Consider the following 22,306-nt stretch of genomic DNA (forward strand, 5'->3'; position numbering starts at 1 on the left):
GGTTCCTCTATCCCCCGGCCGGTGCAGCGCAGCACTGAGCCCGGGGCTGCCCATGCGAGCCCTCTGCCCACGCCTGCTACAGCCGTGTCCCATCACTGGCGCCTTCTTATTCTTGTAGGTTTTGAAGTCACAACACGCAGCTCCGAGGTACATTGTCATTTCAAAGCTGTGGCTAAATACGTCTCTGACTGACAACTATGAATAATTCCACAGAGCCCCTAAACTTCCAGGCATTTCACTCTGAAGCTCATATAATACAGCAGAGCTACTCTCTCATGTTTTTCATCTTTTATATTCTCCAAAGAGTTGAGATACAGTTATGGAACAGGTTAATGTATTTTCCTCTGAAAATAATACTGTGGGAGCCTGTGCACAGTAATGGTAACTTGTATGTGTGGAGAATAATGCTGACAATCCAGAAAAGAAAGTCATGAGCTTGATAATCACCATTATTTTGTTTCACATTTTCAGCATGTTCATGTCCATGTCCTTCCAAGGAGGGCTGGAGACTTCAGCAGGAATGACGATGTCTACGAGGAGGTAAGGGCTGCACTCCATTTCTTTTTCAGAGTTGGGTTTGCTGTGAGAAAATCACCTTAACGATACAGACCCTGCCTTGAGTGGAGGTCGTTAATGGGATCTCTGCATCTTTACTGGTTGCAAAGAGTCTGTGATAGCACCAAGCCCTACACTGGGATTTCCTTGTGAGCTCTGGGTCAAGCTGTGGTCACACAGGGTCCTGAGGGAGGATGCCGTCGATGCCTTTGGTACTTCAGTCTGTTACCACACGCAGAGTGAGGTGACATCTCTACCAATAGTTGTGTTCTCTTATTTTGAGGGTGTGGGGAAAAAGGATGACCACATGGTTAGCCTGGCATGCAGGGAGCATGTCCTACCCCCGTCTGCCAGCCTGGGGTGCCAAACTTCCCCCTTCCAACAAGGGAAAACACAGGCGGCTCGTTACAACTCAATCACAAATTGCCTTCTGGCCTGCTTTTTGTAGAGCTCTGCCCAAAGATAAAAATTAAAGAGCGACTACACATATGGATGTGATAGGTGCATGTGCGCAGATTGTACGGTAGAGCTGGGGACATGAGCTGTTCCAGTGTGACTGAATTACTGGCTTTTGTTTAAATGAACAATTGTACTGGCATTAACAAAAAGTTTTCCCCAGCTTGACAGCTGTCACAATGAGTTAATGAAAAAAATCTCACTATTGTTAGGTTTACAGATGGTTCTTGGTGGGTCTGGTAGGATCCTCTATCTCAAATATGACATCTCCTTCTCTTTCTGAAAGTAATTAATATAAACTTGTTCAGTGCTACTGCAATACCATCTGCTTGAAGGAGAATTCATGACATTTTCTGCTTTTGTATTTTTTCCTTTGTGATATATACATGATGACAACTCCCCACTCGCGAAAAAAAGGTAGTGTATTTTAAAGTTTTTTAATGACTTAACTATGCAAAAGTGGTGAAAAAAGTTTATTATTGACCAGTTATATGAAGCGTAGAGACTGAGAACCCCACTAATAAGGGTAAAATCTTATAATGAGACTGCTGAGCAAGGAAAACAAATGAAAATACATGACGGCCATCTTATGTGCTGCTGTAGTTAGAAGCAGTTAAGTAAGGCAACTTGAAAGTTAATATTTTTTCCTTTTCAAATGGGTTAAGTGGTTTTAGAGGCTGCACCAACCCACAAACTCTGTTTCCATTTTTGTCATATTTACAATTCCATTTTCTTCTTTTTTAACACATTTATTTCTCCCTTGTTATATGTAAATACAAACAGGCAAAACTCTGTTAATGAACTAGACTATACATTTAGTGTTGTTAAATGCAAAAAGGTGACAAGTTGGTGAAAAATATTTTTATCTTGTCATTTTCAGTTACAGCAATGGTAGGTGTTGCTTTTAGCAGACATAGGAAGCAAAAATATTTAGACACCGATGTGATAATATATCTTTTAGCAGAAGATTGTATAGCCTCAGAGTCAACCAGCTATTCTTGAATACCACAGAGCTAACTTATGCTTTTGTACAGACTGTACAAAATCTTTATCAGATTTCATTCTTTTTAGGATGAAGATTTCATTCTTTTTAGGATGCCAGGGAAAAAACCCACTATAAAAAATTTGATGCAAAGTTCTACCACTGGCTGGACTGGAGGATGGAGGGGCTTATGCAGTATGCTATCATAAGTGGATAAATCTAGTTTGAAAAATACAAAATGGACAAATTATTGAAAGTACAGCTGACTTTGGAAATCATTTGAGCTTATGTCAGTAAGGCATTGTATCTTTTGATATAATGCCTCTCTGTGTTGTACCAACAAGACATATCCCTTTGTTAAGATCTTTCAAAAGATTTAGGAGGATATGTGGATGATGGTGGAGCAACAGGCTGAAAATCTACAAGGGATAGAGTACCGTTAGGTGAGATGTAGGTGCTGGAGAGAGCTTTAAATCCATCATCCATGAAATTTGTACTTAGGACAATCCAAAACCTGTTTATAAACAATGCTTCATTTCCATATATTTGAGTGATAGATCGAGTTGTAGTTTAGGCAGCAAAGACCACCTTCCAAAATCATCCCCACAGCCTTTTCCTTGTAGTATATGACATGGGGGCTGATCAGCCTTCCTTAAACAATTTGTGTAATTGTAAAGCACACCCAGGCTAAATCTTGCATATTGTGGTGCCTGGTTTAACTAGCGCAGCTAAAGGCTTTACAACTATTGGGCGTAATTTTCACAGATTCTGGATATCAGCTCTGGTTCAACATATTTATCACAAACCCCTATCTATCTGTAAATGCCTTTGAGCTCTCCAAGCTCTGCAGTTGTCATCTGTATATGCTCAGCAGATTGCTGACAAATCCCTTTGCTCTGTGAATGTTTGACAGTGAAGGGAATGCCCAGATGTTGAGACATCAGTCCTCCTAGGAGACTTCTAGATTTGAGACAGCTAGAAAGTGCTTGCAGTCTCTTACCGTGTGCTTTATTTCTCCCATTCGGTTTGGGAGTGACCACCCATCTGATTGAAAAGACAGAAAAAAGCACATCAGGTTGATCCCTGCATAGTCTGTTTAGTGGGCTCTGGTATCTTTCAGGCTTTTGGCTATGAAGCTCTGACATAGCCTTGTCTAAAGCAACTTTGAACTGTAAAGAGTATACTTAAGGGTAAGGTATATCTTTAGCATTTGATTTTTAATAAGGTTGCTGATGGACACTAATGTCTGCTGGTTTCTGGATATATATTTAGAACTTCAATACTGGAACATTAATTGTGGAAGGGATAAAAGAGGGGCCGACACCTATTCCACAGCACCTTCTCTAAGGTATTTCTTGGTGGGGTATGTCACTTAATATTTTAGGTTTCTGTACCTCAGTACATTATGAAAGAAGTCCCTGCATGATTTTTCTAAGATACAGAGAGAATGATTAATAACGAAAAAAAAATCTGCATTGAATGTTTTAGGTGTATTTCCTCTGCTTCTTTGTGGGGCTATTTCTTGGGACGATATTTCCCAGGGAGTGTTAGCTATCCACCCTCTGAGCTCACCACAGTGAAAAGCTAAAGGTACAATTTTTCAGTTCTTACATTTTCTTGCAATCATTTGAAGCCTAATCCTGCAAGTGCGCACATGTCAGAGTTAAATTGGTCTTACAGGCTTTTTTAAAGGATCAGGCCCTTCATGTTTTACTATTGCTGGATTACTTTTCTCATCTACATCTTGAGTAGTTCTTATTCATTGATTCACTTTTTTTCTTGGACAGCAAAACTATAGCAGCTAAATATTAGGAAAACTTTTAATCAGAATACTTCTTTATTCCTCTATGTTTTCTGTTCAGTTTGAAATAGATTAATATTTTACATTTATTAATCAAGGAACTTAAAGGCCTTCCTACCAAGGAGTTGTCTGCTTTGAAGTAGACGAGTTTTTGCTGTTGTAAGGGCATGTTCACAGTAACTGATAAGAATTTGGTATTAATGAACGTCTTTACTGTAGAATGGCACCCTGTGTTGTTGCAGTCAGCACAAGTACTGCAGAGTTGTTGGAGGTCATCCTGTCCAAGGCATTCAAGAACATTATCCTGAAATGTCTCAGCAGTTTCATACACTCAGCCATCTGTGGGCAGTCCTCATTCAGTGTGTGTTTGAAAAGTCCATAGCACAGCCTGTCCCTGGTCTCCACTGAGTGGTTAGCCATTACCGCAATATAAATAACATTCATCATCCTTTAGGTTGGCAGGTAATAGCCGTACTGGGCCAGAGAGTGTGGGGCTTTCTCAGAAAGGAAGACTGAATCAAAAGTCCGCAATACCGCTGTTATGAGTACTGACCTCAATAAGTTAATTTTGAGGCTGACAGACTCGGATGGATGAGGGCAGGCTGGCCTCTCAGCCAAACCCTGAGCATCCCTGGCATGCAGTGATGTGTTTTGTGGTGCAGACCCTTTTTCCTCCCCAAACTCTGTGTTTCACTTGGTGGTTGCAGCCTGCTGGAACGGATGCAGCTGCAGCAGTGATGCACATCCAGGGCTGCACATGCAGGGCAGAGCGTGCCCATCCCCTCGCCAGCTTTGCTTTCATGCCCACCTCATTTCCTCGCCCGTCTTCAGTTCCCAACCGAGGCTGGAGAGCACTGAAAATACTGTAGAAGGGGAAAGTGTGAATGAGAGAGGTTAACCCAAACCCCTGTGTCTCCATCCCCAGCTGCCTGCCAGACCTGCATCACAGACCTCTTGTAATGAGCCTGGGTGAGACTTCTAATGTGAATTCTTCAGTAACTTAGAGATTTTGTAAAACGCAGAAGCCAGCAAAAGAATTCGGCATTCAGGCACGCAGAGAGAAAGTCACTTAGGGAAAGATATTTTGACTTTGTGATCTCATTCGGCACATTATGTTAAATCATTTCAGCGAGAATACCTATTAGTAATCATTTCCAGTTCCAGGGAGGATGAAGGAGGCATTTTGGCATGTGACTCAAGAACCTGCAGGGCTGCTTCTTCAGGCTGGCAAAACAGGGGAACCGTGGTAAATTCAGAAGTTTAGTCAAACAAGCCTGAAGTTTAATTCTCCATGAGTGGCTTTGACTGTGACATGCCTTCGCTCTGACCTGCAGACAGCGTCTCGCGTGCTGCTGGGCACAGAGCCTGGTGGAGGGCCTGAAACCTGCACAGCTGCACTGAACTGTTTGGGCTGCTTCCTACTTAAAGATAAGGTATATAATGAAAAGACAAATAAGCCCTAATCCAGGTCCTGCTAGACAAAATGGAAAGATGCCCAACAGCTTCTGTGAGCATTGGATTGAACTATTCATGAAAATTAATGGCATGCAGAGCTAATAGGCTGTTCCTTGGCCTCAGAATTATATTGCACCTTCTGGGAACATATTGTAGCCTGCTGGTAGATCAGTCTGCTGCATCTGAACTCCCTTGGGGCCAGACTCTGCTTTCTTTGCACCCTGCATGGGTATACCCATGGAAAGGGAGGGAAGCAGCACAGAATCTAAATTCGTATTTTTTTTTTTAAGAAAAAGCTCCGGTTTTTCCAGGTACAAGTCTATTTCCCTATCATCTTCTGATGTGGCAGCAAATAAATTCTTCCCAGTAGGCTGTGGATTTTATCATGGTCTTGCCAGTGTTGCTCTTTCTGACTGACAGAGCATCAGAGGAGGTTTCTGCTAGCCAAGGAGCATAAGCCTTTCCCAGTTGCTTCATGAGTCTTGTGATATTATAGCGACTCCAGCAGGGCAAGACGAATTAACTGTGCATGAATATTTCCAGCTGAGAGTATTGCCATAGAAGCTAAAACTGTGCAAATAATTATGTTTTGGATTTGGTAGCTGAACAGACAAAAAGTCATTTTGAGTTGACCTAAACCAATTTTTTTTCCCATCAAATGGATTTCCTTTTTGAGTCAAACAGGGTGATTTGTTTTCTGGACCATGATATTTTATCTGATTATGATTTGAAACCCACTGGAGACTGCTGGCACCCTGTGCAAGCTTGTTGCACGCACCCAACTTACGTAAGGCAAAACTGACAAATTTGTCAGTAGGGCCTAGCAGGAATCCTGGGAGACGTCCTATCGTCACGTGTAGCTCCCGAGGTGGAAACCCCACTGTCTGTGGTATTTTCTGCCCTTTCCAACCCTGTGAGGCATTTCTTAATTTGATACCTGAAATCTCTGAGACCTGCCGGTATGCTGCATACATTGCTGCATTTATTTTAAGATAGCAGGATATCATAATCAGATCTGATTAAGACCCATATTCACTGATATCTTCCGTCGGATCTAGAGAAGTGGAATCAGCTCAACTACAGGAACGATTTAGAAGTGGTTAGAAGGGTTCCCATTAAGGCAGCCATCCCTCATGATCACACACATGACCTTTACACCTAGGCTTTGTCTGGAAGGTACCGTACATTTGGCATTTTACATATCATCATGTAGTCTGATTGCCCTCTAGCCCGGCTGTCTCTCTGCATTCCATCACTGCTCTTGCTGCTTCTTACCCTTTCCTGCCTCAAGGCTTCTACAATCGTTTTCCTCATAGGTAAAAAATATCGGCTTCCAGAAATCACTTACATTTAGTCTATAATATAGCAGAGACAAATTATTGTGACCATTATAAAAGATCTCTTGGCCCCTTCTGTAAGATATTTACTGTGTTTAGCTCATGGTGTATTTGCTCTTTTGTGTCCTTGATGGTAGTTCATTGGCAAGTGACTTAATGACAGAAAGCCTCCAACCAAAGACAAATTGCTGATAAGGGGATTAAAGTGAACATGGTCTCTCAGGCCTGTTTCCTCTGTCAGTGCTTGGGCTTGCATAGCTGCTCAGGTGCTTCTTGTGTATTCCCAGTCACCGAGGTAAAACTGTCTCCAGACCTCTGCTGATCCTTTGATGCACAGTGTAAGCTGAATTCATGCTGGTGGGGAGAACATGCCCCATTAGTATCCTAGATACTCGGCTTTTTGGAATTGGTGAGATGGAAAGTAAACAAAACTATCAGGGAGTTGGCATTTTCCAAAAAGAGATTTTTCTTGTCTGAACTGAAATGTTGCCGTAAACTTAAAATGAAATACTCCCTTGCATTCTGTTTAAGGTTCAGGATATGGGAGCACCTAGTTGGTAATCCCCAAATCAAATCAGACTGAAACCCAATGCACTGTGCAACAGATGACTTCAGCAATTTGTTCTGCCAATAGCAAGAATTTTGAGAGTCCCCTCTCAATCCATAGGACTGGTTCCGATATGACCAGCAGCTCACAGTGATCCAACCCTCTGACCCACATGCAGCTGTGTAAAGATGCTATGGTTTTAGCTGGTGATCCCACAAGGAAAGAGCTCTTTGTACCCTGTAATTTGGGGCAGTTCCTTTATCTGCTGTCTTGCAAATGTGGATCACGCTATTTTGAGGGATCAGCTTTGTCCAATGGAGGTTCAAGTATCAGGTACCTGGAAATTATTATCTTATAGGAGACACCATCTGAGCTGGTTGTTGCTGGCAGTTTCGTTGGCTCACCCAGAACTGAGTCAGCAGTTTCAGTGGTTCAGATGTGATGCTCTCTGTCACTTTCTGAATATGACTTTTGTAAATGAAGGTGGAGGTATACTAATGGAGCCAGGTGTTCTTCCTGGTTGGGAAGTAAATAAAAGTCTGACGGGATGGGTTTACCAATATCTGCAAGGTCAAGTTCATTTATTTTTTGAGTCAAAAGAGTGAAAAAATATATAGATATGAGAAATAAGCTTTCCAGATATGTGCTTGCATTCTGGTTTTGTTCGTTTTGTGGGGGGGAAAAAAGCATTCTTTTTTCTTCTGGGGAAATAAAAGTGTAGAAGGAAGCTGAGCTGAGAGAGAGTTAGAAAAAACTGCCAATAATCCTAAAATGGAAAATAGAGAGCTGAATGTTTCTGGTTTTCAGAAACCAAAATCACATGCTGACAGTTTAAGTTGAAACAAAAATCACCAAACCTCTTATTTAGGCACTTTTAAATACAAAATGGTTTATTAAAATAAAAGTGAAAATTATGAAGTCTGAAGAAAAATACTTCTTTTTTAATAAACAGGTATTTATACATTTGCATGTATATGTTTATGGGCATACACTTTATGGACACACACTTATAGGCATACACATATGGACAGAGTGGAGAGCTCAGAAGCACATGGAGTATTTATTTTGGCTCCCTCTGAGAAGAGGAATAATGCCGCATTTTTACATTTTCTATTGTAGTATGCCATAGCTGTGTGTTTGGGTTTTATTCATAAACTTAGTGTTTGTGGGAACTTGTGGACCTTCTATTTTCCACAGTAATGAATGGGACTTGAGCACCTACATCTCTGAGCAAGATCTGATTATGTCATGCCTTTGCTTAGTATTTCTGCGACAACAATCATCAGTGAAACAGTTAACAACATCAAAATATAAATTGCCATCCTTGAGGCTCCAGAGCTAACACTTTTCTGTTACCAGCTCGCTGTGGTTTCACAGTTAACACCTCACCTCTTTCTGTAGAAGACAACACTTTACATTACAGCTTGTGGTCTGGCAAAAAAGCTACAGAGTTTATCATAGGCAAGTCTTAGTTTCATGCATTTAAAACAGTAGCTAAAAAATTCATTGCCAAAGATAGATCAGGCCCCATTCTATACCATCATTGCCATATGTTAAGAAGGACTTAATGTGCATGAAAGGCAAAGGTACAAAATTATTTTAGGCTAAATACGGCAGGAATACGGCTTCCTTTTCTAGATGCATTTGCTCAAAATTATTTTCTGCTCTTTTGGGCCCTGATGATGTAAGTACACAGGCCAGTTGCTGGGATGGCAAGGGCTCAGGTCTCCAGGGCAGACCTGGCGAGGGATTAAGCCCATACGATATCAGGAAGAAGGCGGATGGTAAAATGAGTACAGAACATTACCTTTTGTTGCAACGTTTTTGCCATGAAGGTAGTCCAAAGAGACCACAGACCTGTTCTGCTACTGGGAAAGAAAATGTTTATTACAGTTTCAGAAAAGAGTTTTTAACAAATCATTTCAGCAGAGTGAAAATTTAGTTTGACAGAGTGTCAGGATAATTATACACAATTTGGTTTTGTTTAAATATGTTAAGCACCATTGTTTCTTTTCCATGTTAAGGATTGACTTGAGTGCTAGGTTGCAGCAGTTTTCCATAATTGCTTTAATCCTTGGCCTTAAGAAAATGAATACTTTAAATTTACACTTGTTAAGTACACTGCTAATGAAGAAAAGGCTTTAGCAATCTTTGGCAGACAAAACTATATGTAAAAAAAGAGAAAGCAAAGAGAAAAAAGAGAGAGGGAGAAGCTAATCACCGAACCATTCTGTTAACGCTTATTTTAATCATCCTGCCTGCCCTTCCTGGCAGACAGAGCCATTAGGCTGCAGAGGCAGGAGGCGAGCTATCACCGTCAAATGGCGCTGATGTTGAGAATTGGGCCCAGGAGTACAATTTGACTTGTCAGTTTATATAGACATAAAGCTTCATTGTTGTGCACAGACACAACTGGCTTTTTAAAAGTCTATTTCCCTCCTGATGATGTGAGAATCTGCTCCCCTCTCTCCTACTGTTCTCCAGCCCTCAAATTTATTAGATAGCGTTTATAACCCTGCACAGGGTTTACGTGGCACTGCAGAGGCAGGTGGGCTTCAGCAGTGCCACGAGCAGACCACAGCCACCACACTTCCCAGCTTCGAACCACAAGGTACCCGTCGGGGTGGGGGGAGCGAAGAGCTTTAATTCCCACACTGGGTGATGTCTTGTTGCAGGGAGCTTTAAAATGCTCGTATCGCTGCAAAGTCTTCAGAATTGTTAATTCTCTGTGGAATTAAGTGTGCGTTTTAACACACAGGATGCTCAGAAGAAGAGAGAAGCTAATAGTGTTTCCTTGGGGGGCAAAAATGAAACATCTCCAAAATTTAATTAATTACCGGAAATGTATGGTCTGTTTTCAAAAACAGCTCATGTTGCTATTTTCCATGTATAGGAAACTTATATATTTCTGACAACTAACTTGTGTGCTAACAACTTCTTTCGGCTGAAAATGCCTCCCCATGTTGCAGGGAGCCACTGAAATGGTTTCAAGTAGTGCTGTGCAGCATTTTTCCCAAATCTCAGCTTTTGCATTCTGTGAAATGGAGAAAGTGGTTATTGGTGCCCACATCGAGCAGCGGCATTTACTGTTTCAAGAAAAAGCAAGCTTCAAAATCCTGCTGGACTGAGCTGCAACCTAATTATAGCTATCCAAACGCAGGTATTCCAATAACCAGGGAAAGCAAAGAAATAAGGCAGCCTTTGTCCCCCATTGCCTGGACAGTTGCAGCATTGTGTATGGGGCTGGCAAAGAACCCCTTCCTGCATCTGATTGCAAAAACTGATCATGAGTTTGTGGTAAACGTATAAGCAAATCCAACTAAACATTTGTATCTCCCTTTTGCCTACGTAAATGACTTCTGTGTACTGGCAACTCGCTTCTAGAGATTGTAGTCTCTGTGGACGTGGGAAGGTACTACAATAAATAGAGTTTTTAATGGAAGGCCTATTTTTAGAATTTTTTTTTCTTGAACGATCACTTTTTTCTTCCTTTTTGTAAGGAAAAAGTCTGTTCTCGTTCATTACATTAGTGTCTTGGAAGTGGCAAATGCACACAACTGCCAGATCACGTACAGCATGGGAGTTATGCAGGGCTTTCTTCAGCTGAAGCATGATTGTGAGCAGTAATTGAGATTAGCTCCCCAGGAGAAGGGACTCTGCTCTCCTCCTGATTTTTTTCTCAGTAAAATAGTTGCACTTAATGCATTTACGAGTAGACTCTAAGTGCTAACATACTTTCTGCCCATACCCCTGCCATTTCTGTGACAGTCTTACTGAAGAAATAACAATACATAAAGCTGCATAAACACTTAAGGTGTTAGGTGTTTGCTTCCACTGGCACTTTCAAATTTTCTATTTGAAGATAATTTCATTTCACACTTTTACATCTGAAGTGCCTGTTTTTGGAGACCTCCGAGTATTTTTTTTTTTTACATATGTTAAATTTCCTACCAGCTCAGTGAGTGCGTTAAGTAATAGTACTTGCAGGTGCGATGCAGAGAGGTGAAGGGACATTGTGAAGTTATGGAATGAGTCAGGGTAAAGCTGCTGAGTGCAGATACATTCATGAATCTCTGAACAAGCAAAAGGAGGGAGGTGGATTGATCACCCATCTACAGCTACATGGAGTAATCCAACACGTGAAGTTCATGCTTCCTTGTAGGAAATTGTGGCCCTAAGGCAGCCGATAGATATGCTGGGATGTACTCCCCAGCTTTGAGCAACATTGAAAACTTGGATGACTCTAAAGAACTTTGCTTCAGCTTTTTTCTGGAGAATAATACTGCTGGCATTTACAAAGTCAGACTGTCACCTGGGAGTATACTGGCTTAATTCAACTAAGGCCTGTGAGCTGTAGCAATTGCTACTCTCTGAAGGTGGACACCTCAGGTATTTTAACAAAGGGTGACATGTTCACCCACCTGTAGATAAGAGTGGTTTTACTAGGGTTGGGGGTCTACCTTCACTGTTGTGGTGTCTCCTAGCAAATATTTAGGGAAAAAAATTACAAGAATGAACACATGTATGGAGTGTCCGAGCTTTTTTTGCTCCAGAAAGGCACATCCAGGGAGTCCTTTGCCATAAGTGGATTCTCAGTGGAATTGTCTAAAAAACTATAAGCAGAACAGCCAGGCCTTGCCTGCCATTTCAACAAGAGTCAGGTGTCTAAATGCCTTAAAATCTTTTGAAAAGCCAGCCCTTTTTCCTTCTGTATTAGGTTGCGGTGTGCGGTATTGACACTCAGTAGGATGTTATTGGCATGTGATTTTCTCCTCTCATCTTGCACAAGGGCATGAGGCGGAATTGCCCTCTGCTGCGTGTGAGCAGAGGAGCTTTGGATTGATGTATCAGCACTTCGTGTTTCTGGGTTGCTCTTGTGAACATGTGCGGAAGGAAAATAACTGTAGAACAAGGACAGTTCCCAGGTTAGATAATGTGCTCCATTGATTAACATCCTTTACTCCACTTTTAAGTGCAGTAAACATAATGAAGCTGAGAGCAATCTGGTGTTTTTCCATCACTTTTAGCAACCCCTTGTCATTTTAAGCTGCTGATATTTCTTCTCTGGTACTACCTGGTGATCCTTTTTACGCGTTTATTACTGTTGCTTCTTCTCAAGAAATAAATTTGCTGAGAGTAAAGAAAGTTGCTCATTAGGGCAATGTAATTAAAGGAAAAGTAGACATCATGCCAAGTTCCGTTTTCTCTACAAAGCGCCACCTTGGAGATTGCCTGAATCTCAATTACTCGTTGCTATGCTTATTAGGGAGAACAATGTGCTGAAATGATCCCTACTCCTAATAACCTTGTTTTCTACATGTGAATCATGTTAATACTTTTTTCTTTAGTGCCTTAATCACCATGTATAAAATGGGTCTATTTCTAGAGGGAGAATGGGGAAGGTGGGCCGCGTGGTGGGTGTTCTCTGAATTGCCACTCTCCGTGGAGAGTTTCTTGTTTCCTGCTGGTCCACAGTCATTTTTGTTTGTTGTTGTTTTCTTTTAATTACATGGAACAGCATTTATTAGCAAATTACATCTTGATAACCAGTTTTCCTCGGGTGAAATGAAAATGTTCATCCTCTGCCTTGCTCCCTTCCTTTGGGGGAAGGAGTGTGCAGCATCTTCCATGTCTCGGTCTGTTCTGCCTTACCCCATGGTTTCACCAAGACAAATAACTCCTGCAACAGAAAGCTGCCATTAACACTTGCTAAATAACCTTGTTCTGATAACTAGTCCAGTGCCCAACTTTTCTCCCCAGAGTGCAGAAAAGATATCAGGGTCTTCCCTGATATCTTCCCACTGTCCTCCTAATATGGTGTCTTCAGCTTCTGTGAACAGGCCGGTCCTATGGCCCCAAAAAACCTGTGTGCCCCTGCGTCCGGCTGTGTTACAGGGACCTGGGAATAAGTCTTCTGTCGAGGGCTTTGGAAGAGACTGGAAGCCATGAAAGAAACATGATGTACTCCCATCCAGCCTACAACTTACATACCATCCTTAGCTCTGTGCTCAAGCCTACCCCTCTAAATGCACAGGCAACCCGTTAACTGGATATTCCAGCAGAAGTGAAGGACAAAAGTCTTAATCATGGTGGTAAGTATGGCCAAAACTGTCATGGGAATGTGGGGAAAGTGCCTGAGGTTCAATCTCTGTGGTGGCCAAGCTCATCTGGGTACCAGTAAGTTCCCCTGAAATTCTCGGTCAAAAATGCCACAAGCAATCATAAAATAATTGTGTGCAAAACTCACTTTTGATCAGAATTGTGGGTGGAAGTGGCTGAATGTTGAAAATATCTAAGGGAGAGAGCGGGAGGTCACTTGTTCATAAGAAAAAAGGGGTGAGCTCAACTGAGAAAACTTTGCTCCCAGCGTGGAAAAGAACTGGAGAAATGTAAGGCTCTTCTCTCTATGCATGTCAGTGCGTATAAAAGAGGAGGCTAGTGCTAGCACCACCAGTGTCGTATATATTGTGTAAACTACCAGTTGTATGTTATATGAATACGCTGTTCCTAAAAAATGCTCTGTATTTTCATCTTAGAAGCAAATGTAGGGCTGTATAGTTAACCATTCCTTCTCCCTCTTTCATGTCAGAATATTTCAGTCCTTTTATGTAGAGCGCAAGGAGACATGATTGAAAAGGAAAGTACTACCCTTTGATGTTTATTTGTTGCATTATCCACTTTTCATGGCTCTATTATTCCAGAATCCTATTGAGGCATTCATCGCTGAGTGGAAATCTCCACTGCTGTCAGTAGGGAATTTCTGCCTCTAAATCACATAATTTGGCCCCTGTTACTTAACTTGGGGCCAGATTATCAAAAGTGTTGAGCACCAGCTTTCCAAAGGCTTAGCACCTCCCACTGAGGACAGATTTTCAAAACTGCTCAACACAGAGCAGCTCCTGTTGTGACCCTTTAAGGACAGATTTGCAAAAGAACTCAGCAGTTCTCTTTCACCAAGGAGCTGAGCCCTTTCCAAAATCAGTCCAGCTTTGTTTAGCGCCGAGCTGGAAGATGAGGACTTTTGAAAATACGGCTTTTAACAAACTCTCTGATATGGAAAATACTAAGTTACAAACATCGGGAACGACTTGAAACAAATGTTTGAGAAGAGACAAACCTCCAGGTTTCAAGACGTGCCAATTTTTATTGACTGATAGAGGGGCTGGGAGAAAATCTTGGATCTGAACAGGTTTTCCCATAATTGCCCACTAGGAGGTTTCCTGCACATTCCTCTGCAGCAGCTGCCAGGCAGGATGCTGGAGCAGAGCACCGCTGTGCTGAGGCAGCATGGCAATTCCTGTGTTCCCAAAAATGCATTCACTTAGCAAAATGTGATTTGCAAGCAAAGTAGCACAAAGCAGCCATTATTCTTCCACCATCTTTCCTGGGGAGGAGAAAAGAGGAGAGGAGAGGAGAGGAGAAGGAAAAGATTCATTTGTACCTTGTAAAAACGGGTTGAATTTTTCTTTTGAAGTTTTAAACCCGAGATTCCCCTTGCATGCACTACAGTGCCTTGTTCTCCAGAGAGACTTCCCTGATGTGGCGAGCAAGAAAAATCTGTGCAGAATAGTCTGTGTAACCTAGGAAGCTTATGGGTTAATAGGTAAGTGTTAGTTCTTGACCTGGAAGTTATTGCAGGCAGGTGGCAATGGCGAATGTGGTGGGGAGAGGGTATTTCAGTGTATAAAAATGCAAGACTTTAGGCTTTAACCCTAGGCAGCACTTGAGCTCCTTGGAAACTAGTTGTGATAAACTTTTGTGTTTCAGTAAACTGAAACTGCACATCTTGCATGTGTCTGCTGGAAGGTGAGTGTTTCACTCCCACATAGGAACAGACAAAGGAACACTAAAGTCCCTCCCTGCTGAGGCCAGGGACTGTGCACCTGGCACAGTCCAGTGCAAAACAGCCATTTGTTTTTGATCTCTGGAGCTGCACAAAATACCTGGAGAGCCTTGGCACTTATTGCCTTCAGTCCTCTGAGATCCCCTGTGAACTCAGGATGGGTTTTTCCTTTGGTTATCCAGCCCCACTTGCATTTGGTTTCACCTCGACATAAGTACTTTTTAAAATACTGAAATCGATGAAAAAGAAATAAAGCAAAGGGGGAGGAGCAGGCTTGGTAAAAGCCTTTATCGTTGTTACAGGACTGTGCAGCTTCTGTGATTATCCCTTGCCTTGTTCAGCAGTGTATAACTTAATGATTGCATCCAGGGCGTGCTATTAACTTTCTTTTCTACTTCTGCAACCCCAAAGCTCATTCATTCTTTTTACTATTTCCCACTTGACGCGTGTGTATGTCTAGGGGGAGGGCAGTGGCTAAAGAAGTGTTATGGATTTCATATCTTTGCTTCATCTGCCACATTATAGCAAATGACAGTTGATTAGGTCTTTCTATAGATCATTACCAATTGTTTTCTACCTTGCAGATACTGCTATTACAACAAATCTATCATATCCTAGAGATCCTATGCAGCTTGTTATTTCTGCGTGATTTATTACACTCGCAGTAGAAATGTTGTTAGCGAACATTGGGGAAGCAGTGAATATATTGAGAAATATCAATGTATCCTCATGTTCTGGCTTGCAGTGACAGTCAGTGATCCATCTCAGTGACACTTACCTTGTTAACATTTTGATCAGATGGCAAATTTGTCATTTTTCATGGTAACAAGTATAAGTTTGTACAAGAATTGCAGAAACATGGGGAAGATAAAGGGCCCCTCTCTTAGTTTTTCCCAGTGTGATGTAATCAGTAATCTTTCTGGAAAATGAAATAATTACTTTGTGAAAAAGCTTATCCACTGGAAAATGTGCCAGTGTTAGAAAGCTCAGATTTCTCTTCATTTGAGGATTGAATGAGTTCTTTTTGCAGCCATTACTGACACATTGATTAACACACCAAACCAACATGAAATGATAATATGGAACAAAAAGGTTTACAGTAAGATTTCCTCTCCTTGATTGTAGTGGGGAACACACAGCTCTTGCAAGTAAAAGTGAAGGCATTATCTCTGGGAACAACGGAGTACAAAATACTGCAAACACGATGTTGCAAATTTCTTCTAATCCTCGCAGTCAAAGCTCGCTCTCAGCTCGACTGTCGGCTCTAAAGCTCTCCCGTTCCAAAGCGTGGGCATGAAAACTGTGCTCAAAGCACAAGTGGGCTACACAGGGGGAAATTACAGCCCCTAATGTAATAGAGTCATCTCAAGGTGCCAGTGACTCATCTGCACAGCCCACCAACATAGGGAACGGGGCAGCACAAAGAGTGGGATGTTGCCTCTTGGAGCAATACAGCTGTTCACCACCTCTGTGCACAGCGTTAATAAGGGCTTGTCCATGCGAGGGATTGTGTTAGGCAGCACTGATACAAAATCAGCCTGAACAGGGGATGTGTGCGTGACTCAAGTTTCAGGTCAGGACCAAACCAGGCTAAACCCAACAGAAATAGCCCTTCTTTCACGACTTGCATGAAAGTTGCTTTCATTCAATTATTCGCTTTCCGTTTCATCCATTGAAAACTTCTTGGCTGCATTATTTCAAATGTCAGTGAGCCACAAATGGCAAGTGCCAAATGCAATCTCTCAGTCAACATAATGGAAAAAACAAGGGCCAAACAAACAGTTCTTCATTTTAACCTGATAGCTTAAAAAATACAGACTAGATAGATCTTGAGAGTATTTGGACTAGAGTTTTATTGAAATGATACAGCTTTTCATTCTCATCTTTACCTAAATGACTGGGGACATCTGATCCTCAGGTGGGTTTGGTTTTATCTTGTTGCTGTTTTTCTAACTTTATAATGCATTGTCAGGATGTAAGTGTTTTGAACGTATTCTTAGAAAGGCTCAGGTTATATTCAGAGAACGCACACGGAAACTGAAAACTGCTTCAGTTGTGTCAGTGTGGCCATAACAGTACAGCTTTGAATTGTTTAATTCTTCTAATGTTATGCATAGCAATGCAATAGTTCAGGCACCAGAGAACTCGAGCAGCAAGTCTTAATGCTCTGCAGCAATTTGAGAAAGCACGATGTCATCTACTAGAAGGTCTAATTGTTATGATTAATATTTAGCATAGGGAAGTCTATGTGGAAGGGCACAAGTTACATCTGCTTGCTGAATTGAATGAATTACTGATTTTTCATTTCCGTTTATTTTTAGCATCCTGTTGAAGAGCGGAAAATGTATGAGTACGTATTTGCTATAGCAATATCTCTTGGACTAAAGGCTCTGCCTCTTAAAAAGCCACTCTTCAGATGCCTGGTCCAAGGGAGCAGGTGGGCGGCAGCACATTTGCTGCTTGCTGAAGTGTGAGCCGAGGATCTCTAATGGGAGGGACATTTAGGTGCACCAGAGGTGCAGCTGCACCAGAGCACAGAGACCAGACAGATGCAGGAACAGGGCTGATAAGGTAACAGGAGACAGGAGTGAGCTCAGGCAGGTGGCAAGGGATGACTTTCCTTCCTGAAACCGACTGTGGCAGGGCATCTCACTGACGTATCGGGGCCTGACGGCACAATCTTTCTTTTTAATAGTGCCGTACCATAAATGCCTGATAAGTCTGGTCATTTAATAAGTGCTTCTTCTCACTGAAAACAAAGGGACTTAATTAAAAAGGAAGAAAAATAGTTAATTTCCCGCAAGTATGGCTGAAGGAAGTTGGGCAAAGTGTTTTCTGGGAGAAAAAATAATAGTGAAACAGGTGCAATGAGAATAGGCAGTGAAGTAAGTTTAAGAGAGCTGGTTGACAAGATATTGCTGCAATTTGTCTTTGAGATCACAGAGAAAGCTGACAGATTTCTCTAGGTCTTGGTGACATTCATATAAAAAAAGTTTCCTAAATCACCAGCTGAAATTTCGGACAATGGTTTCTGATAAAGGGACGTCAGAAAGCTTCACCTTCTGAAATTGGTACTCATTTACCATTATCTCCATTGAACAGCTGAGATCTTCCCTTTAGGAAGAGAGATGAAAAATTATCTTCTGAATGTACCATATTGCTTCCGATTCCAGAGAGGAGAAGGGAATTAATGTTAAGGATGGTGTTGCAGTAATTAGTTTCAGATGCAACGGGCTGAGAGTAAATCCCAACAAGCAGCAAGCAGGGGATTCACCAGCAGAGCAGCTGGAGGGTGGTACTTTTTTTAGAATATGCAATCAGTGTTGTTCATCAGTGTTTTGCTCCTTAATAATTAGAGCAAGATTAAAAAAAAAAAAAAAGCAGAGCAGATTATTGCTGGGAATTCATTTATGGCTGTATCAGGAGTTAATATTAAACTCTGATGGTGGTTAACACTTTTGACTGCGATAGCATATGGGGATGGTTAGTGCCTGATAGTGGGAATGCAGACCACCAGCTTCTGTTCAGTGCATTGGGAGCTGAGGACATCTGTGCTCACACAGGCTCCTTGGAGTCCGGTCCTGTTCCTATTTAAACCAGTGTGAAGATATATTAAGCTTGATTGGCATTAAACTAGGCTCTTGAATTAAAAATTCTCCAGTGAGTACACATGACATAGCTGAACCCTCTCTTTCCTCTTTATCTAAGCGATGGAGCTCGGGCTGTTGGCATCTCTCTTTTGCTGTCATCGATACAGAGGAATTTCCTGGGCCTGACTCTTGACCCTCTTGTGCGTCCTGTTTTATCAGACCATGGGGTTTGCTAGTTCTTGGCAGTAGAGTGTATTATCAGACTGTGTGCTATGTGCTGGCAAATTGCACCCTCTGTCTCTCTTAGGAGTTTTGTTCAGTCGTTTAGTTTTACCTATTTCTAAAATATAATTTTTAACAGTCAGCCCAACTTGTTGGGGTTTGTAAGGAATGAACAAACATGTTTGTCCTCAAATTTCCATGAAGGAAGGCTTTCAGGTAATTGAAGACTTAGATGGCAAAATTTCACTGCACTTGCATTTCATTTAGCTACCATAAAACCAAAACAGGACAAAACTCCAAAAACCAAAAAATCCACCCCTACCCACCCACCAAGAAAGAAAGTGTCATTTAGTGAACATCTGTGGCTTCTGGCAGCTTTGGGTGACTGATTGCTAGTGGACTGGAAAACCTGGCAACAGACTCACAGAAGTGAGGGCTTGATCCTGTGATGATCCAAAATAGCAGTTATATTGACTAGCAGTTTTGATACGCATAAAGCTAAACTGCAGCCCATTGCCCCTTGGGAAGCAGAGATCAAAATCTCAGAGGCTTTGAGAACCAGTAAGGAGGCTCCTTACTAGGACCTCTGCATTTGCAAAGAGTTTTCTCTAGATTGAACACAGCTCTTTTAAGAAATCTGGTTGAACGCCTCGCAGTTTCTCAGTTCAGACCCATGTCTGTAGTGCTGGTGTTTCTCCTCACCCTCCCACCTTGTGGGTGTGTACAATGCAAAAGGGAGGGCGAGCTGGGGGCTCTAGCAAGGTCGCTCCGCTGGCTTCGTTGAGACAGCAAGGTCAGAAGATCAGCCAAGACACAGTGTCTTGACTTCAGCTCTCAGGCAGAGTTTGCTGGGGTCCCTGGCTGGTATGGCTTCTTCCCTGCTCTGGCTACGGAAGCATTTATTTCACAGTAAAGGCTGGTTTCATCTAATCATCAGTGTGCTAGAAATGCTATGACCTCCTTTTTAATTTATTTGTTTTACCAAGAATTGAAAGATAAAGATTATTTCAGTACAAAACTGTAAGTTGCTGGATTTCTGTGACTTCTCCTCCTTCACACATCCTCAGCCTCATTCATAGATACCTGACAAGGAAGCAGCAGCAAGTGTGAAAACAGTATAGCTTGCCAACAGTAAGGTAAACCATCATCAAAACAATGTTTTTGTATGTGTGGTTTTATTTTTTATTTCTGGCATCCAGTATCAGTAGGGAGATTTTAATCTGAAGCAGAAAAAGCCTGAATGGGGTGTCTGAAAGCCAGACTTTTACTCAGGTGAGTCAGAAGAACACTGAACTCAAATGAGGTTATAGACAAATATTGAGTTTTGCTCTTGCAAGCCTGACAGCCCACTTACAGCAGTTCACTGGCCTTTGCTAATGGACATTTGGTAATGTCCTATATCTCTAATAGCTGTGACTTTATTTTTTAATGGATTTGAGGTTGCTGTGGCTGAGAAGTCCATACATTGACTTCTTGCTAATAGTGCTTAACATTTCTATGAAACTTAGCCGTGTTTCTTAATTTCTTCATTATGGGAATATTACAGCCATGGCACTGCTGAAATGAGGATGTAATGCATTACCCCCCCGCCCCCCCCATTCTCCACTCCTAAGAAAATCTACTCATGGGAAAGACGGACGGACTTTCTTGTGGGCATGAGATGTGTAACTTGGCCAGGATTCACAAAGAAATGAAAATGGTTTTGCGGAACTACTGCGGGTTTTATGTTTGCTTTTTTGCTTTTGTGGTGGGCTGGCAACTCTGTAGCATGAGCTGAGTGGTTGCCCGTGTCTGTGTGGTATTATTTGTCTGCAAATGCCAGATTGTCTTGTCAGGAAATCAAACCCACACAATATACTTTCAATGCCAAGAATTATGTAAAGTTCTTTTTGCTTTGTTTTATTAATTTTTTTTTTTTTTTTCAGAATAGGAGTTCTACTGCTATCTTTGCTAGCCAGGATCTCATGCTTCTGCTTCTGTTCTGGCAGGAACAACTTGATTTTGTTTCGCCAAGAATAATGTATGTTGCTTCTGCCAGGAATCTGACAGCACTTCTTTCTTGCAGAGTTGTTATCTAAGTTTTTCTACAACAGGTGGGAAATGATGGTGAATCTCAGGTGCCCGGCGCATAGATTGTGTCTGCGGGTGCCACAAAGAACCTGCACATTGCAGGTCTTTTCATATAAAATTTCAACTTTGGACAGCAATTTAACCATGTGTTTGCTTAGTGTGGAAATACACAAATTTGTCCCATTAGAAATTATTTATTTGACTTGCTTGAGACTGTGTTTGTTCCACTAAGATTTTTATTAGGGATTTGGTGCTTGTTTCTTTGGTGTCTTTGCCCTTCAGGGTTAGCATCCTAGTGTACTACAAAGATAAGTCAATTTTCTCTGCCACCACTTATCAAAATGTTTACCACTAGAAGATAGTACTTCATTTTAAAAAATGGTGTTCACTTTGCATATCAGAGCATGTTGAATTCAAAGAATATGTAGTGTGTGTAATGGAAAATAAGGGGTTAAGGGAGAGATGTTCAGTCTTGCTGTAATTACCGGGATGTCTGCCTGCATACCGAATGAATACCCCCAATTGGAAAAATTTTAAATAGACCGGACAGGAGACATGGGGGGGAAAAAAAAAAAAAAGTGAACTGATGGGAACATTTTGTCAGGATGATGGACTGAAAAATACAGCAGGTATTTTCTGTCTTTTAATGTATAAGGCTGTGTAATGCAGCTTGGGCTCTCCCACCTGAGGGGCACGCATGCCAGTTGGCACGAGGCTCCCCCCTTGCCTGGCATGGCTGCCTTTCTGGGCCAGCCCTACTGAAGGAATGTGATTTGCTATGAAAAATGTGTTGATCGGGCTTGACTTTGTGCCACCAGGCAGATTAGCAAATTGCTTCGTCTGCCTCCCATTGCTTTATCCCAGCCAGCAACATCTAAGCCTTGATGATTTTGCAGGTCTTCATTAAAAATAGCTGTTTCTATATCTGATTACTGAGCCCCATCTGGGGAGAAACGAGCCTTTCATCTGTATATTATGAGGCCATATCTGAGCACTTTGATTCCATAACAGAGTAAAACCAGACTAACTTTCTGTTCAATTGCTTTTCCAGCTCATCTCCGAGTTCTCTATGAGCCCTGTCTCTGTCCCCAGCACATAATGTCGGGGTTAGGGCATTTTTTTGTTTTTAATTGCTCTTTTACTGTTAAATGCAATTTTTGTAATTGGTTACACAACTCCAGGGTTTTATTTTAAATTAATCTAACTTTGCAATCATTCTACATATGTTGCTCTTAACATTTGCCTATTACTTAGATTAATTTCACTAATTTATCACCACTGTTTAGATATGCATTGTTTTTATAACACTTGCAACTGAGTTAAAGCACACTTGTTGGGCTAAAGGCAAAGTTTGCTTCACTAAATCAAGCAGCTTTCTTTCTCCTCTCTGTTACTATATATTTACCCAGACAGGTTTTTTTCCTGTGCACTCTGGTAGTCCGCTGTAA

General features: G+C 41.7%; 1 protein-coding gene across 2 annotated transcripts in view; it reads left to right on the forward strand.

Annotated features, from left to right (window-relative positions):
- The window catches only part of FHIT (fragile histidine triad diadenosine triphosphatase), a 628,091-nt gene that overhangs the window by 535,640 nt on the left and 70,145 nt on the right, over positions 1–22,306 (forward strand). For both annotated transcript variants that reach the window (XM_075158453.1, XM_075158454.1), the window contains one exon: positions 472–540. In XM_075158453.1, the coding sequence (XP_075014554.1) occupies positions 472–540 (69 nt within the window). The remainder of the gene's footprint in view (positions 1–471; positions 541–22,306) is intronic.

The sequence above is a fragment of the Calonectris borealis genome, chromosome 10, assembly GCF_964195595.1.
Source record: "Calonectris borealis chromosome 10, bCalBor7.hap1.2, whole genome shotgun sequence".
NCBI classification, from domain to species: domain Eukaryota; kingdom Metazoa; phylum Chordata; class Aves; order Procellariiformes; family Procellariidae; genus Calonectris; species Calonectris borealis.